The sequence below is a fragment of the Lepisma saccharinum genome, chromosome 2 (assembly GCF_977018435.1).
Source record: "Lepisma saccharinum chromosome 2, izLepSacc3.1, whole genome shotgun sequence".
NCBI lineage: Eukaryota > Metazoa > Arthropoda > Insecta > Zygentoma > Lepismatidae > Lepisma > Lepisma saccharinum.
In genome coordinates, this window is record NC_139230.1 from 5,471,794 (window position 1) to 5,490,002 (window position 18,209).

Below are 18,209 nucleotides of genomic sequence, written 5' to 3' on the forward strand. Positions count from 1 at the left end.
ATGAAATTGGTGCAGCGTTAGAACGTTCTCCAAACAAACCTCTACGCCGTGTTTCACAGGAGATGGGCGTGTCAAAATCATCGGCACATACAGCCACTAAAATTAAAACCGTACTCTTATAACACAGGTTAATGCTCGTTTTGCAATATTTATATAAATGTTTGCATATGTCCATAAAAATAAGCGGGCATTACAGGCCGCAAATGTCGGCATCTTCGTCAGCGCTGCCCGCCACGTTTCTCCCGATCTCTCGGCTGAAGATCGAAATGGACGCACGGTATTAAGAACTAAAGGTGAAAGCAGTAATATATCAAACTCTTTGAAAAGCTCAAATGCTATAGTAAAAGAATGGCATCAAACAAGCTCAAAATTAGGTGAGAAAAACCACAATTCACAATATGGTTGGAAATATACCTCCACATCCAATCCCCAGAGAATTCATAATTCACAGAAAATTAAAGAAAGAGTGAAAGAAAATCTAGAGAGACTATCAAACTCACTCCATTAACCATAAGAAAAGGTAAAATGGTAGTTAAATTTGGATCATATTTAAATCAGTGAAGGAAATATATTGTAGGTAACTATACTTAGAATGGCAACCCATAAACAGTTAAAGAAGGAATTAACCACTGATTTATGACTTTGTAAGTAATGAAGAACACGCTAATGGTCAGTATACAATGTAATTCCTTGTTCATTTGAAAATTCCACATCTGCTGCCAGTGATCACATAGTTTGCTTGCTCAAATGATTCTAATGAACATTCCCAGTACCTTTCTGATACTGTAGATGCTTCCTAGTGACTCAATTCACATTTCTTGTAATGTCAAATTCACCTCATTCTTTATGAAATAAATAACAGGTCACACTCATTTAATGCCGTCACACATTTGTGAGTAGGTACTGAAATGCCAGTTAACACTCCTGTGATATGAGACATACCTTTTTCTTTCTTATCTTTGTGCTACTTCCGTAGATAATTTCACTGTTGGTAAATTCTCTCTTCTGAGTCATAAAACCAGCATGATTATCTTCCAAGATCTCAAACTTTTTTCTTCTACACTTCGATTCTTAAAACTGTAATTTGAATGGTGGTTGACAGTATGCAATTCAAAACAACTATGTATTCAATTACTTACAAAAATGGTACAACAGCTACATTTCTTTGAGTGGAAAAGATAACAGGCATGAAGTCAGATTCAAACAATTGAAATACTACACCCCATGCAGCAAGCAAGCAACACCTTCTAATACATAAAAAATGTTTTCACATGCAAGATTCTAACTGATGTTAGTGCCACACTACTCTACTATGTTACATCTCGACAACATCAAGATATATATTCCTTAAATTCAATATAATCAAACAACGTAAAATTTTTGAAAGTGAGACATTTTATCTTCGTTCACAAGTAAAACAAGAAAAAAACATCACAACTCAAAACATTTTTCTTGTTTTATTTGTATTGATTTGAGTATTTGCAATATAAACAAGCAATGTATACCACCAAGAAGAAAAGAATCAAGAGCAATTACACAACATACACATGAAACAACACACTCATATATGTTCATTTCTATTTTAAATTTATGTTACTTAGTGTCGCTTTTCTGTCACTTTTGTTTAATTGCAATGATGAGGATGGGTGATGATTAGACCTCGGATTTTTAGGTTCCTAAAATAGGCTCTAAAAATCCTAAAATAGGTTGTATGCAAATATACAACAAAATATCAAAAGTATTAGTATTATCTATACTTAATAGTGGGTTTACTTTTGTTACACAAGTAATGCAAATATATTGGGCATCACACCCTTAAGCTCATTTCTTCACATCTCTCCTTTTCAAAGCCTATTGCAATTCACGGTTGCTCTGTGCCATATACAGTGTGTTTGAAAAAGAACTCCCTAGTTTTAATGTGTCCTAGAATCTGTACAAAGTGACATACAGTATTCTAGTTTTTGGTGTTTTATTCATCAACTCTCCAAGTTTGGCACCCTTGCAGTTGGTAGGTCTGCTTGACCTTCAGACGGCACCAGTGCTGTGTTTTTTTCCTTTGTTTCCTCAGTTCAGTTCCGGCATTCGTGTAGTGCAGAGCAACTCAGCAACAATGTGTACTCCGCAACAGAGCGCAGTGTGTTATTTGGTTTGTGAAAACTGAGTCAGTTATAACCGTGCAACGTAATTTTAGACGTCAGTATGGTGGTGAACTACTTACAGCAAAAACTATCAGTCATTGGCTAAAGTCTTTCAAGGAAACCGGTAGTGTTTTAAAAGGTAAATCACCAGGTAGACCGAGAACTTCCGAAGATGATGTTGAACAGATCCATGTTTCGTGTATTTGAAGCCCGAAGAAGTCATTGGCCAGATATAGTCTACAATTAGGAGTGCCTAAATGTACAGTGTATGATGTTATGATGTTGTTCGTAAAAGACTAAAGTTGCACGCCTAGTAAATTGCAACTGTTACATGAAGTGAAACCTACAAATAAAATCCAAAGGTATGAGTTTGCTGTTGACTTTCTACATAGAATTGATGACAATTTTTTACCAAACATTCTCTTTTCTGACGAGGCCAACTTTCATGTCAGTGGAACAGTTAATCGTCATAATTGTAGAATTTGGGGGGCAGAGCATCCACATGAAGTTATTCAGCATCAACGTGACTCTCCCAAACTTAATGTCTAGTGTGGTTTGATGGAAGATCGTGTGGTTGGTCCTTTCATTTTTGTAAAAAAAACAATAAACGGGGATGTTTACCATGACATGTTGACAGAGTACGTCTTTCTCCAAATGGACGATATTGAGGCGAAAAAGGGGCTTGTGTTTTTCCAACAAGATGGTGCCACACCGCATTACAGTAAACAGGTGCGTGCGGTTCTTAACACTCGCTTTCCGGGAAGGTGGATAGGCAGGGCTGGCCCAATACCTTGGCCACCACGAAGCCCAGACTTAACCCCACTGGACTTTTTATTTTGGGGCCACATAAAAAAATGTTGTGTACAGTGCTAGGATCAGACATCAATCATTTACGGGAAAGAATCGTCGCTGCGGTTGGGACAGTTACACCTGAAATGTTGGTGAATACGTGGCGAGAAGTGGAATATCGTCTCGACGTGTGCAGGGCAACAAATGGATCCCACGTTGAGGTGTACTAACATTGAACAAAACTTGAAGGAATCCTCTTTCATGATATGTACTCATTGATGTAAGTTTTCATTACTTTCCCTATTAAATTTATACTTAAAACTAGGGAGTTCTTTTTCAAACACCCTGTATTCTTCAATTTTCTGGTATATCCAATATACAAGGTTTCCAAGAATGAATAGTGAGTTTTTTTGTGGTTAAGTTAAATATATATTATGTGCTACACATTGAAAGTTCACTAATCATGTTCTGTCATTGAAACAGATTCTAAACAGGTTATACACAGACAGCACAATTAGGCAGTGAATGAAACTTATCAAACAACAAATGTATGAAGTGATCTATGTATTTCAATCTTGCATATGTCGAGAGCCCTGGATCTGGTTAGCATGCCATCAACGCATACATGATAGTTTGCGTTTGGTATCAGATATTAATAAAAGAGTATCAATTATCCAAGGCATATTGTGCAATTTGATTATGTTGTAATGTGGTTGCATATCATGGTTGTGTCTACCAAAATAACAAATCCAAAATTCTAGACCTTTCTTTCCTTTTTCTTGACAGTACCCCCCCCCCACCACCACCATTTCTAAACATTTATTTAATCATCCCGTACTTAGGTATAGTTGCAAAATTAAGAAAATATATATTGTTATTCAATGAAAAACCTCTACCACAAGGTGGTAAAATGAAAACTGAAGCTGTTCTTCAACAACAGATTTAGACTTGCTTTCATTATTAATGCATGCTTCAGTCTTCATGCTCGATGTGGAATGGCCATAATCTTTAATATTTTTTTTGAAACTTCACACATACAAGAATGTCATTCTGAAGAAATAAAGTGAAAAATCTTAATCACAACTCCACAATTTTAGATTTCCAAATATTCAATTTTATCAAATTCTAGTACAGGTATATACCAATACAAGTTTATTATACTGTAAAAAGTAGCACTTTTTCTTGACATCCTTGACTGGTAGACACCCTGTAGATCTAATGATAACATTATTCAGAATTTAGTGCACATAAATGTTCATATGGTTTTAGCAAGGTTTTTTTTTTGACAGATTATGGTACATTATAATCTAAGTGCCACTCCTCCTTTTACGTAAAAACTGTATGCATCTGTCTAGCAAATCATCAAAATATGACAGGACGATGTAACTGACCTTATGGGAACAGGGATGAAGAAGATAGGCATCCATAATTCTAAACACAACTTCGACACAAAGAACAACGATTTTACATTTCACAGGGGACCGAGAAAAAATGTAAAAATGGGGAAAATTTGATAATGTTTTGCTATGCTGGGACACTGATGATTTGAATTTATAAACTGGGTGATGTAAAATCAGGGTTCTGCTGTAGAAAGTTTGTCAAAGTCCAACTTATTCTCCTATGGACAACTGAAAATAGGATCTGAAACCACTGAGCAATATGCTTCACCAGGGACCTCTTGATTACAAGGTGACAGCATTATCAGTGTGCCATTTGGAAGTCCCACAAAGACTACAGGATTAAGCCTCCCACTCTAGACAAACAACATGCTCATAGTATCCCAAAGACAATAGAAGAATGGCTAAAAACTGCTGTGTTCCCAGTATGATGCAATTTTTGGAAAAAAAAAAAGTGCTCTATTGAATGGAGTGAAAGAAGAAATAATGATAGTTCACAAGGTACTTTGAAAACTTTACGAAGGTAAATGATAAGTTTACATGTCATCCAAAAAGTACATATTTACACACAACTGACAATAAATCAGCAATTTTCAATTGTGTTCATATCTTTTTATCTTTCCAACAAACTAATATCTACATAGAAATTTTCAGCGAAAAATGCTCGCTGAAAATGTCTACGTAGTACATCTCCTGCGAGTGCCTAATCTACAATAAAGACTAATATCTGTACATCTCAACTTCTATTATTTCAACAATCATGGTTTTAATAAAAATTCAGGTAATTTAATTCAAATACTTTACATTTTTTTCTTGCTCTACTGTATTAAACCCCAAGGTCATCCATTTACTAACGGTTATAATTTACATGTTTGCCTACAAAACATTAGCTTTCCAGGGCTAATACCATTGATAGTAACTGCTGCTAAACCAGATCAGATTGCCATGCAGGGTAAAATATCTACAAATTATACTCAATATTAATGTAAAAAAATGTCTACAAAAAAAAAACATCTTCCAAAAATATCCAACAATCAATCATTTGCAAACAATAAATAATGCTATTATGTAGAAGTACTCATCATTCACTGTAACTATTATAATTGTCATGCAATCATATAAATATATATTAATTAATTAGTACTTACCCCAAAATAAGAATCTGAAACATCTTCAAAAATCAGCAAAATGATCAGACATTTTCTAACCAACTATTAAGTCTGAATATCACTTTCACAAGAATAGCATATTATCATGTACATTTATATTGTTTGTTATAAAAAATGAAGTAATGTCCTCTTCTACGTCAGCATAGAAAAAAAGGAAAATTCATTGATGTCAATCCAATCATCCATGATCTAACAAAACTATGTAGAACCTTTAAAAAAAGAGAGAAAATAAATAATTATCAAAAAAGCAGACACAATGTTAACTATCTGTATTTATATAACTAGCACAACTATAAATATATTTCTTTTGGACTTAAAGGGCTACTAAAGAGCTGCGCAAGGCAGCAGAATAAATTGAATTGATCAATTTATCACACTGTGAGACACAACAATCAGCATCAAGTGATTTGTCAAAATCTCAAAAATTAGATAAGATTTAAAATTCTCTAAAGTTTAAGATCTTGAGTTTTGTTAGGCTTTTGTTTTAAGTCCACTTTATGCACAGGTAGGCTAATCAAGACTGGATCTACAGTTTAAATGGGACTCCTTGATTAAAAACAAGGGCAATGCAATCAGGGAGAGCCATTTATAGATCTTGCATCAGAGTTAATGTGACATTTTTAATGGCTCCACTGTATATTGATTCTTGTTGCCATACTTAAACGACCTCCGTGTCCCCCATTGGAGGGAAAACCACAACCATAAATCTTGGAGTGTAGTATGCACCAACAAAGAAAGGCTCCTTCAGAGTTGCCAAGCATCCTACCACCACTCTCCCCCTACTTAAACAGGGCAGGGAGGCAGTAGTTCTTCCCTGGTCTGTATGACCCCCCCCCCCCACAGTGGCAAAATATTCAGTCCCGTACCTTCCATCAAACAGTGTAACATCTCGATAAACAAAGGGCAATTTGATCAAATCTCGATGTTTTCGTCTTTCATTACATCTATTAATTATAGTCATTATTATTATTTTATACATATTCAAACTTACATTCAAAAATGTAAACCAATATCAAGATTAATGAACTTGAACTTCTTTTAATCTGCTTCTAAATGTAGTGCAGTGACAATCTTTAATTGTATATCATCATGGACTTCCACCTTCCGCAGGGTTCTTTTTCCACAGAGGTAAGGGCACTTGATCAAGACATCTTTAAAAACAAAACAGTGCTAATCCATAAATTTTTGTATCCCATGAAAAAAAAAGCCCACGACTTTATTTCTAAATAACTGTTAAACTTACAAAATCACACACACTTATGGGAGAGGGAAGAGGTGTTTACAAGAGAGCATTCTTGTTGGGAAACCTGATGGTAAGAGACCTGTAGGAAGGCCAAGACGAAGATGGAGGGATAACGTTGAGATGGTAAGGTAAAAAAAGGTAAAGCACTCCCCTGTGCATAGCACCACGCCATGAAGGTGTATAGGGAGTGTGGGTGATGTAATCAGCATCATGCCCCTGACGGCCTTTACACCCCCCCCCCCATGGTTTCCCCCAGGTACCTATGTTATTCGACACTGGGTGGGCGCAGGGGCCTCTTCTGTTAGAAAAGTTCGCAGATTTGAACCGGCAGGGGTTCGAACCCAGCACCTTTAGCATGGTAGTCAGACGCGTTACGACTGAGCCACCATGTTACCACTGAATATTCTAATATTTATTTACTATCCCGGTAGTATTATATGGTTGTGCAACTTGGTCTCTGACTTTTAAAAGAACATAAATTGAGAGTTTTTGAAAATAAAGTACTTAGAATATTTGAATCTAAAAGTTAAGAAGAAACAAGGGAATGGAGAATATTACATAATAATGAACTGCATAAATTATTCATCCCCTAACATTAAATCAAGATGATTAGATCCACATGTTATGTAGCATATAAAAATATATAAATAACTTACGTGAGTGAATAGGAATGTTTCAGAACGATGTTTCGGAAGTCTGTACTACAGGGAGGTTATTTCAGTCGTTCACCGCCAGCGTGTCGGCCGTTCGGCGGACTCTTCATGCAACAGGTCCCGGCAAATTGCGTTCAGGAAGTCCGTAACAGAAACCGCTTGTTTTGTAATGTTTCCACTTTTCACAATTACAGTTACAATTACAATTGAAATAAGCACGTACCTTGTCGCAAGGATGCTGGAAAAGGTGTCCTCCCAAATACAAATATTTCTGACAGAAAATCTTAGATTAGACATCGTTACTTTATCGTCAGTTGTCAGAAAGGGAAGACAGCATCCCGGCGCATAAAGCAAACCGAAAGCGTAAAATGATATTTAAAAGTAATAATAATGATGATCACTAACCTCCTGTGTTATAAGAGATGTTGAAAATGACCTCCTTTAACAGCAATACAACACGTTTCTTAGGTTCAAGAGATCCTGTCTATCATAATTCCCTGACCACTTTTCTGCAAGAATTCGTTTTCACGTAATTATCGTACATAAAAACTCTCTGTTCAAGACTATATTTGTTTAACGACATAACTAATGAATGAATAACAATTAACACACAATAAAGCACTGGCCATGAGTGGCACATTACAATAACACAGTATAAGCAACACGTGTACTGATAAACGCAAACAGAAGTGAACATGAACGTACACTGACGTCTGGTAGCCGACAGTGTTGCTAACCATTTTTCGGCAATGTCCCTACAGACGTAGTCAAAATGTCCCTACAACTGACCAAATGTCCCTACAACTGACCAAATGTCCCTACGCCAAGTAAAGCGACTAAAAAAATTATCACCTCATGAGCATGCAAAACAGAAGATAAAATATACACATTTACTTACCAAATCTTTCTGCTCGGTGCTTCCATAATTAATGAAGGAGCAAATTTACATTTGCCTATCCTAACTTAACCTAACTGTACCTGGAAGCACCTACCCAGCGTCGAATAACATGGGTACCTGGGGGAAACTCTGGGGGGTAAAGGCGGTCAGGGGCGTGATGCTGATCACATCACCCCCACTCACGACCGGATCAAGAAAGTGTGGGGCGTTACCCTCACACCCCCTATACGCCTTCATGGCGTGGTGCTAGGCACAGGGGAACACTTTACCTTTTTTGTACCTGAATGGTTTGTGGGGCTATACGTCAATGGTTTGTTGGGCTACCAGTTTTTCGAGCCCAAATTTTAACTATGTTTGCCTTGCCTAACCTAACTTAACCTAACCTTACCGAGAATGCTCAGTGGGGCTATTCCTGAATGGTTTTGCGGTAATTGTGATTACGAACCGATAAAAAATATTTTTTTCGTAGCACTTTAACATCATCGAAGACGCCATTTTAGTATCCTGCAATTTTATGATTGATGTAATGTTGCCAAATTTACCTGTAATCAAATCAGTTCTTCTACATCGTGATTGTCGCTGTCACATGTAAGCACGTTCTTTGGGCAATATACTGAAATGAATAAGTTTATTAATTAGCCCTCATGCACACTCCACCTAACAATCTGTATAACATTAACAACTTTTTTACTGTTCTCTTCCGCTATTCTTACACAATCCATGCTCTCCAAGTATGAAATCAACAGTGTGGCAACGCTGTAGACAGCGTAACTAATTGTAATTTGTTCATATCAACAAATATGGCTACCATACTTGTATACGGAGAATCATTGCGAGAATTGAAATGCTTATTTTACAACTTCTACACGTTAATTAACATTTTTTCCCCCTCACCCCAACATGTTAACTTGAGATAAATCATCACGAATAATTATTTCGTGAGTATAAGACGTAGCATAGAAATTACAGAAGGGTCCGGTATTGTAAATTCTTGCCTTAATGAATAATAGGGGTGTGCTTGACAGAATTTTTTGGGTCGGGACGGTATTTTTTTTAAATCCCGACATTCGGGACTGAAAAATTTGCAATTTCCCGACCAAGTCGGAAAATTTTCGGGACGGGAAATGTTCGAAATTTCCCGAAGCACTGGAAATCTCGAATTTTACAAGTCATTTTCACTTTAAGTGATTGTTTTTGCATTTCTAGAATAAAAACTTACAATTTTCGATAAGTTCCAGAAACTTACAAGGCAGAAAACGTCGAGAATTAACGACTTTTTAAAGTAAAGGATCCTGCACACCCCTAATGAATAACGTTGAGTCGTTTACTGTTGATTATGTTATTTGAAGTCATACATGCTGCTGCTGTGCAGAGATAGATGTTGGTTGGTGATGCTGTATTTCCTGCAGTCTTTAACAATTCTGGTCCCTTTTTATTTCCCTTTTTTGTTTTTGTATCACTTAACATTGAAAATATTCTTTCCGTTTCCGCTTTAGAATGTGGCAATGTTAGCACTATTTTCGCGAGAGTGGAAATGTTTTCAAAAAGGAACTTGCCTTGAAAGTTTTTGGTAACCGATAACATGTTCCAAAATTCTGATGGAGATTTGTTAGTTAGTTCTTTTTTCTCGTCTTCGCTAAAGTATCCAGATAAACTAATTCATAAAATGTCATTTACCAAGATTGAAAAAAGTACCTACGTTTTCCCTCATTTGGCAAAATCTGTCCCTACGTTCCTACGCGGGCGAAATTTAGTGAAAAGTCCCTATGCTTAGGGACATGTCCCTACGGTTGGCATCACTGCCGACACGTGCAGTATGAAGCGCCCTCTCGCGGCTGACAACTCGCCCAACCCCCGATAAGCTGCCGGCGCTGTCGCGACAATGAGGATAAAGTAGCGATGACTAATCTAAGATTAGATGTCAGAAATAAGGTGCCAGAAATATTTGCATTTGGGACAAGGTACGTGCTTATTTCAATTGTAATTGTAACTGTAATTGTGAAAAGTGGAAACATTAGAAAACAAGCGGTTTCTGTTACGGACTTCCTGTAATGCAATTTGCCGGGACCTGTTGCATGAAGAGTCCGCCGAACGGCCGTCACTCTGGCGGTAAACGACTGAAATAACCTCCCTGTTCATCCTTCATCAGATAATAAAATAAAAAAAACTTTAGGTGCCAAACATGATACCGCATTGTTAAATCTTAAGTTGAGCGCTCCTATCCACGCAGGATAGGAGCGCTCACAGTCCATGTGTTCTACCCAACATTGACGGAAGTCACTAGGGGTCTGTAATGGGTATTCGATTTTTCTTCGTTTTAGTTGTGGTTTTTATTTATAACATAGGGAATTTTTAACCAGCGAAGACTTCCATCGGAGTTTTTAAGCTGTCACTGTAACTTTTTTACCTTTTCTATCCTCAACCTGAATCCTCTGCCCCACCATGATGCAACCACTGGCTCTGGCCCATAAAGACCAACCTTTGCCACGATTGTACATTTAAAGACTGTCCATTTGTTTTTATTCAGCTCTGGAATTTTTTTCAAATCAAATTTGACTAATTATCAATTGTTATCTATATTTTGTTTTAATAATGTATAATATGTAATACATTGTAATGTTATATGACGTTTCCTATACCAATCTTGTAATTAGTGTTACATGTATGGTTCTTACAGGAAATAAATCTATCTACATATCTACTTAAGGTTTTTTTCAATATATGCTTTCGTGGTTAGGTTAGGTTTGGTTCCCTTAGCATTAAAATAAAGTCCCTAAATGCACTTCAATAAGGTTCCGATTTATTTCTACATTCCCTCCCATGCTTCTACGATATTTACTGTCACTTGTCGATGGAGAAAATCTTGTCCATGAGAAGTGCGTAAGTTAATTTTCTAGTTGTTTTTTTCAACTTTAATAACTTTTTTCGTGTCCAAACAGTGCTCACTACTTTAAGGAAGGTTCAAATTTCGTGTGACAATGATTTCCAAAATTCTACTATAATTAGTCTTTGTGCTAGGAGAAATCATAAAACAATCGGAACAGTTACTCATAAAATAACAAAATCTGTATATTAATACAAATTTCAACGTAATTCTCAAGGGGACATGGTGGGTAAACAGCCCCTACTTTGTTAGCCAGGTAATAAAGGAACATCACACTTACCTTTATTAGCAAGTGAAACGAGTGTGCCTGGTGGACAGATAAGACATTAGACCCATCTAGTTCACTGCACTTTTTGACTCACTTTGACTCTCTTTGCACCTAAGTGTCTAGTGCAACACCAAGTCATCTAGTTCATTGATATTGAGTCAAATAGTGTATTTGGTGTCTGCACTACCTCTCGGACCGGTGTATGTTCATGTGGTGCATGCTAACTAATCAAATGTTCATTGGAGCGAATTTACAATACCGGACCCCTCCCCGATTTTTTTAATATTTCGCATACTCACTAATTGAGGCCTCCTAATCACGAATTTGAAGTTAAAATTTGGCGGTCACGTGTAGAAATTGCAAAATAAGAAAAAATTGCGTGGTCTGCGATCGGAATGATTGCTCATTACTTACAAAATTTTCCGGTAAATAATGAGCAATCGTGCCGATCGCAGACCACTCAATTTCACTTATTTTGCAATTTCTGCATGCGACCACCAAATTTTAACTTCAAATTCGTGATTAGGAGGCCTCAACTAGAGAGTTATGCGAACATTCCAAAAATCGGGGAGGGGTTCCTTACCGTGAATGGTTCGTGGTGCTAGTTTTATGACCCTAAATTTTAATTATGTTTGCCTAACCTAACCGAGAATGGTCAGTGGGGCTATCCGTCAATGGTTTTTAGGTAATTGTGGCTTATTTTCATAGCACTTTAACCGCAAACGTTACTCATCGAAGATGCCATTTTCGTATCCTGCAATTTCACGATCCATGCACTGATGCCAAACTTACCTGTATTCAAATCAGTTCGCATCCCGCATCCTCTTCTACATCGTGATTGTCACTTTCATTTATGTCGTCTTCGTCCTCGACCCATTTCTCTCTGGGATCGTACAGCTTACCGGCTAGGCGAAAGAATGCTAAAGTACGATCACATCCTGATGGAAGGCAACTCTTGATAAACATATATTTTGCGAGGTAGCCAGAAAAAAATATTTTTTGTTCCACTAGAATTTAAAGTCAATTTAGCCTGTCTCCAGGTTGACTCGATGCTGTTTGTGTGTGCACCACTCTCCTCGTCCACAAAGCTCACACTATGGTTTACCTTTAGATGTTTGTATCACTCCTCCTCAAGTTGATCATAATAGTTGTTCCCGGCAGACTCCATTCCTTTATGGTAGATATTAAAGTTTCAGAGTCCCTCTTTTCCACTGGTACAAAAAAGCACCATCTGGTTCCTCTCTCAATGCCTCCGAAAACCCATTATCCCTCAACATGGTGTCCCCGATGATACTTCCTTCTTCCAAACTTTGATTCATCAATCTCTACAATTTTTCCAACCCCTCCAATCTTTTGACCATTTTTGTAATAGAAATGTTCCAGTACCTCAGGACAAAATGAAGCCCAGTCCACACCAGTCTTGTAGGATATCTCAACTTCATCGCACATCATGTTTAAAGCACAATTTGAAACCCAAAGTCTCACAAAAATACACACTTGTAATAGGGTGAACTTAAGACTTCCCAAATAAACTGCCTTTTCTTAGCGACACTGAATAATTACATTTGTGCACTCTTTTTTTTTCCCGGAAACTACAGTTTTCTTGAGCTTCCATGTGTATTTATCAATACATGCACTGTCCTTGCTCAAGTTTAGAATGTGCTGCCATGGACAAAACACCAAAATCCATAAGTTTCTTAATTAGCCCAATGCCATCGTCCTCCACACTCCATCTAACGATCTGTGCAACATTCACATCGTTTTTACTACTCTCTTCCGCCATTCTAACACTATCCGTGCTCTCTAAGTATCAAATCAACACCGAGGCAATGCTGTAGACACGGTAACTGATTGTGAATGTCAATTGTTTCCATACTTGTATACGTAGAATGATTGCGAGAATTGAAGAACTTCTTTTACAACTCCTACATGTTAATGAACAATTTCTAGACGTCACACCAACACGTGAACCTCAGATAAATCATTGTGACTAATTATTTCGTGAGTATAAGAAGTGGGATAGAAATTACAGAAGTATTGTAAATTATCCGGTAAATAATGAGCAACCGTGCTGATCTCACCACTTTATTTCGCTTATTTTGTAATTTCTACACGTGACACTGGACACACCTACACTGCAAAGTGTCAAAAATTGCAGCCAACTAGATGGGGCTATTGTGCCTTGGAGTTGTTTCTTCCAGGCAAAAGTCGTGGCTCGGGTACCCTTTTCTACACCCTCGATTTTTCGCACATTTCAAATATTCTCGTTACAAAAATTAGTTCTTCATAATAAACGATGTTTCTAAATAGCGCGGAAAGTAATTTTTTACATCTACGTGCTACGAAACTTACGTTTTTTATGAAATTAAAATTCCCTGTGTAACGTCAAAAAGGTTTTTCACAACTTTATGATGGCGAATGATGCATTCATGTCACAGGCGCAAGTCTGAAGATTTCGGATCATCGATTTATGTCACAGGCGCACGTCTGATTTTTTTCTTTTTCTTCTTATGATTGACTTGTGCAATAGGAACATTTGCGATTGCGACATGTTCTTTGTGTGATATATTGGCGGATTGGACATTTCAGACATTCGATTTCATTTATGCGACTTCAGAAATTGGAAATAATAATTTTTTTTAGCAACTGCATGCCGTATAGGGGAGGGTTGCTTTTTCTAAATGACTTGTGGGATGGGATAATTTGCGACTTCTAATTTTTATGATGGGAAGGGAGTGGAGGTTGGTATTCTGTGGAAAAGGACAACAACGACTTTCAACGTAGGAGTCACTTCATTTTTGGACTTACAACGAACCATTGGTGCTAGCCCCACGAACCATTGGCGCTAGCCCCACGAATCATTGGCGCTAGCCCCACGAATCATTGGCGCTAGCCCCACGAATCATTGGCGCTAGCCCCACGAATCATTGGCGCTAGCCCCACGAATCATTGGCGCTAGCCCCACGAACCATTGGCGCTAGCCCCACGTACCATTGGCGCTAGCCCCATGAACCATTGGCGCTAGCCCCACGTACCATTGGCGCTAGCCCCACGTACCATTGGCGCTAGCCCCACGAACCATTGGCGCTAGCCCCACGAACCATTGGCGCTAGCCCCACGAACCATTGGCGCTAGCCCCACGAACCATTGGCGCTAGCCCCACGAACCATTGGCGCTAGCCCCACGAACCATTGGCGCTAGCCCCACGAACCATTGACGCGTGGATAGGTTAGTTCAGTTAGGTTGAGATCGATAGTTAAAATTTGGTGTCGTGTTAGTATCACGATCTAGAAATTGGAAATAATTGCGAACCATTGGCGCTAGCCCCACGAACCATTGGCGCGTGGATAGGTTAGTTCAGTTAGGTTGAGATACATAGTTAAAATTTGGTGTCGGGCGAAGCAGATACGTAAGTACGAATGTCAAAAATTGACGAAACGAAAAAATTAGAGGTGTCCGAAGGATAGTAAATTTTTACCGCAACTTTAAACGGCTGTACAGTCGTAATTACTTCTTTCCGCGCTCCAATTTTTTTTTATTCACAAATGGGATCACATAACCTACGTAATGAAAGAAAAATAATTTCAAAATTCGAGGGTGTAGAATAGGGTACCCGACCCAAAGTCGTTACTAAGAACACACTTCCGTTTTGGCATGGTACAGATCTAGGTAACATCAGATCTATGATCGACACGACACAACTTCACTTCTCCACTACTATGTAACAAGTAAGAGTAGAGCAGTCAAAAATTACTGTTTATTTCTCAGTTCTGATGTCGTGAAAATCAAATCAGAGGAAGCCACGGCGTCTCGCATATTCTTACCTATTGTTCGAAACTTGCGGCGGTCGATGCCGTAAATGCTTTGAAATTCAAACATCAGACGGCATGGCGGCGACAACAAAAGAGAGACAAACGTCCAACACTTCTTTGTCGGAAGAAAGGTTTCATGCCTTTGCGCTTACAACTGAGTGTGTTGTATTTCCTTACTTTGAAACTGAACACGCAAAAAAAAAAATAATAATAATAAAATTAAAAAAATGACCGGGTAAAAGAGGACGTCTGGTAACCCCATGGAAGTAGGTCGGTGTAGCGTTGGGTTTGGCGAAACCTGTCCTTGGGCACTGCAAGAGGAGTGTGGGTATGTGTGTAGTGGAGGATTGGGGAGCGATCATGAATGTGTTACCGGTTCTTTTACGGATACCGATGGACCTGACATATCAAACTTGTAAAAAGTATGCATTAATTAGAGAGCAAACGTTTGGAACACAACATATCTCGTCTGAACACACAACCTACTGTGTCTAATAACAAAGGCTTTTCTCATCATAGTGGCCAATAAATACTACTGGTTATAAAATACAAAAACTAAAATCATGCACATATGAGAATTCACGTCATGCACGCACGAGAACTTTGGAAGTACGGCACTACAGATCCACACCGCCGACACGCTTTTGGTAAGGCACAAGTGTGCCTTGTAAGTCACCATTAATGAAAATTAATGTACAGAAAGAAGGTAAATCACACAAAATATATTACTACTACACTTTCATACGAGGAACATTCCAAACCTTTGACAATGCAATAACATTTTATAAACATACCTTTTATACACTTCATAGAAAATGGCGTCAAATGATACACTAACGCCACTATGCGGAGGTTTGTGGAATCAATGCGGCCGCTGCAGAAGGCTTTTACTTGTCCACTTTAGCCAACGAGGAGCTTCAACGGGAATTTTAGGATACACGTCCACAAGATTTTATTCGGTAGGAGCAATTAAGGGAACGTTTCCCTGGTGAAAAAAGAGGCATATCACCCATACTAGTATTGCCTGGCGTCCTGAAATAGCACTAATTTCACATCCTTCAGTTGGAAGATTTCATGTTCATACATAGCCCTTATAAGAACACAAATTACTGTGAATGAAATGAAATTATGGTAACAGTTAGATATAGCGGAAACACATTTCTTGAAAATTATATGTGTGAAATATATATTTAGATTTGATATTCATTTTCTATTAGGGCTGTGGCCCCCTTGTCTCCTTTGTACTCCCAAAGAAGGAGAGAGCTGACGAGTGAAGTTGAGGTGCCATTTCTTTATACACCATATTTGCACAGAATGGAATGTTGTTGGGAAATAGATTAGATATCGTGCAATAAGTTGTTGTTATTTGTAAAGTAAAATATCTCTAATCAAGTATACCAAGGCTCGAAATAAGTTAATAAATAATACGCTGTATACTATACTACATTGTACTATTTAATTCGCTGACCATACATACACGGGACAGTACTAAGTGAAAGTGGTTAAATTCGTGGCTCGAAAGAAGAAGTCATATTAACGCAGAAATGTCGACTGTTCCTTTGATATTGGACGAAGTTGACGTAGAATCGGGTATATCTAAAGGTGGAGTCTCGTCAATAATTAATGACATTGCATACAAAAATAATGTGGCGCAAGCAAATGTTTACATTCGTATGGGTAAGTGGAGTTTTAATTTTTTAATTTATTTTTCATGTACCTGTCTGTCCGTGTTACAGCTTCAGGTAATTTATTGACATATCTACGTACCTAATGGCAAAATCAAATGAACAAGATTTTTATGTTTGTACGAGCTGTAGTTTCCATGTTACCTATTGCACACACTATTTATTTCTATTGTAGTAACCTCCGCGAGAATGTATATAGGAGATCATCAAATGTATTTTACTTTTAAGTAATATGTAAACGGGAGGTCGGGTGAAGGAGTGTACCCCCTTGAAAATGACATTAATTTTTCTTTTAGTCGATAGAGTTCGATGTTTTATGTGACATTCCACGAGAGGTGCTCATCCCCCTCAAGGCCAATGGCGCATCCTCCCTAATCATATTCCCCATACAGTAATTAGTTAACAGTTACAGTTACAGAAAGTAACTATTTCTTATCTTTACTGAACACGATACTTCATCTGCCCCTCCTCCCTAAACAGGGCTGCCCATCATTCCAAGACTGGATGAATACGTAATAATTTGTTTATTTAAATATACGGTAAATTTCTCGTATTGGACAAACGGCTGAAATTTGCTAGTTCATTTAATTTAAATATTCGTACTTACATATTCTGCATTGAGAAACATTGCTGAAGGTGGCATTTCGCTTATTTCACGGAAATAAGCTCTATTTGCGACATATCGAGTAAGTTTTCTTCGTTTCTTTTTGCCTTCGGTAACACGCAAAATGGCGGTCACAGTATCACTACGGTACTCGGCATGCAGTGTTTGCACCCAAAAATACCTATGTAGCCCCACAAACTATTGATGCATAGCCCCACGAACCATTCATACATAGCCTCACGAACCATTTCCGGTAAGGTTAGGTTAGGTAGGGTCACTATATGTTACAATAGTTAAAAATTGGTTTCGAAAAAAATATGCATAGCCCCACACACCATTCTCGCATAGCCCCACGAACCATTGACGCATAGCCCCACAAACCATTTGCGGAAACGTACCTTCTTCAGTTACAAAAACACGTGTTTGGAAACACTAGCCGGGATTACGTCATCACACACAGGCTATACATCCACCTGGAAGTAAATGGATGCAAGAGCTTTCGTGCATCGGTCACACATTTATATCGAAAAATAAATTATTTACAGGCAAAATTCAATGAACGATGTGAGAAAAAACACTTCCCCGAACTTCCACAAGTCTAAAGAAACTGCATTCGGTAAATAATTTGTCCTGTAAATTTGAAGAAATCCGTTTGTCCGATACGAGAAA

The 18,209-nt window shown here is 37.9% G+C and overlaps 2 protein-coding genes across 9 annotated transcripts in view; one reads left to right on the forward strand and one right to left on the reverse strand.

Moving 5' to 3' along the window:
- LOC145983887 (RNA-binding protein 5-A-like) overlaps positions 1 to 16,078 on the reverse strand; it is a 79,343-nt gene extending 63,265 nt beyond the window's left edge. For 4 of the 8 annotated variants that reach the window (XR_014441270.1, XM_083116982.1, XM_083116976.1 and 1 more), the window contains exons 1-2: positions 16,046 to 16,078; positions 5,473 to 5,702 (exon numbers count right to left, since the gene is read on the reverse strand). The gene's annotated coding sequence lies outside the window, so the exon portion shown is untranslated. Of the gene's footprint in view, positions 1 to 942; positions 1,078 to 5,472; positions 5,703 to 8,829; positions 8,893 to 15,263; positions 15,287 to 15,847; positions 15,870 to 16,045 lie in introns of those variants that run through there. The other 4 variants (XM_083116981.1, XM_083116979.1, XM_083116980.1 and 1 more) reach the window with 4 other exon arrangements.
- A 467-nt stretch (positions 16,079 to 16,545) lies between these two features.
- The window catches only part of LOC145984350 (protein lifeguard 4-like), a 28,021-nt gene continuing 26,357 nt past the window's right edge, over positions 16,546 to 18,209 (forward strand). The window contains exon 1 of the mRNA XM_083118007.1: positions 16,546 to 16,928. Within this exon, the coding sequence (XP_082974133.1) occupies positions 16,796 to 16,928 (133 nt within the window). The 5' untranslated portion in view covers positions 16,546 to 16,795. The remainder of the gene's footprint in view (positions 16,929 to 18,209) is intronic.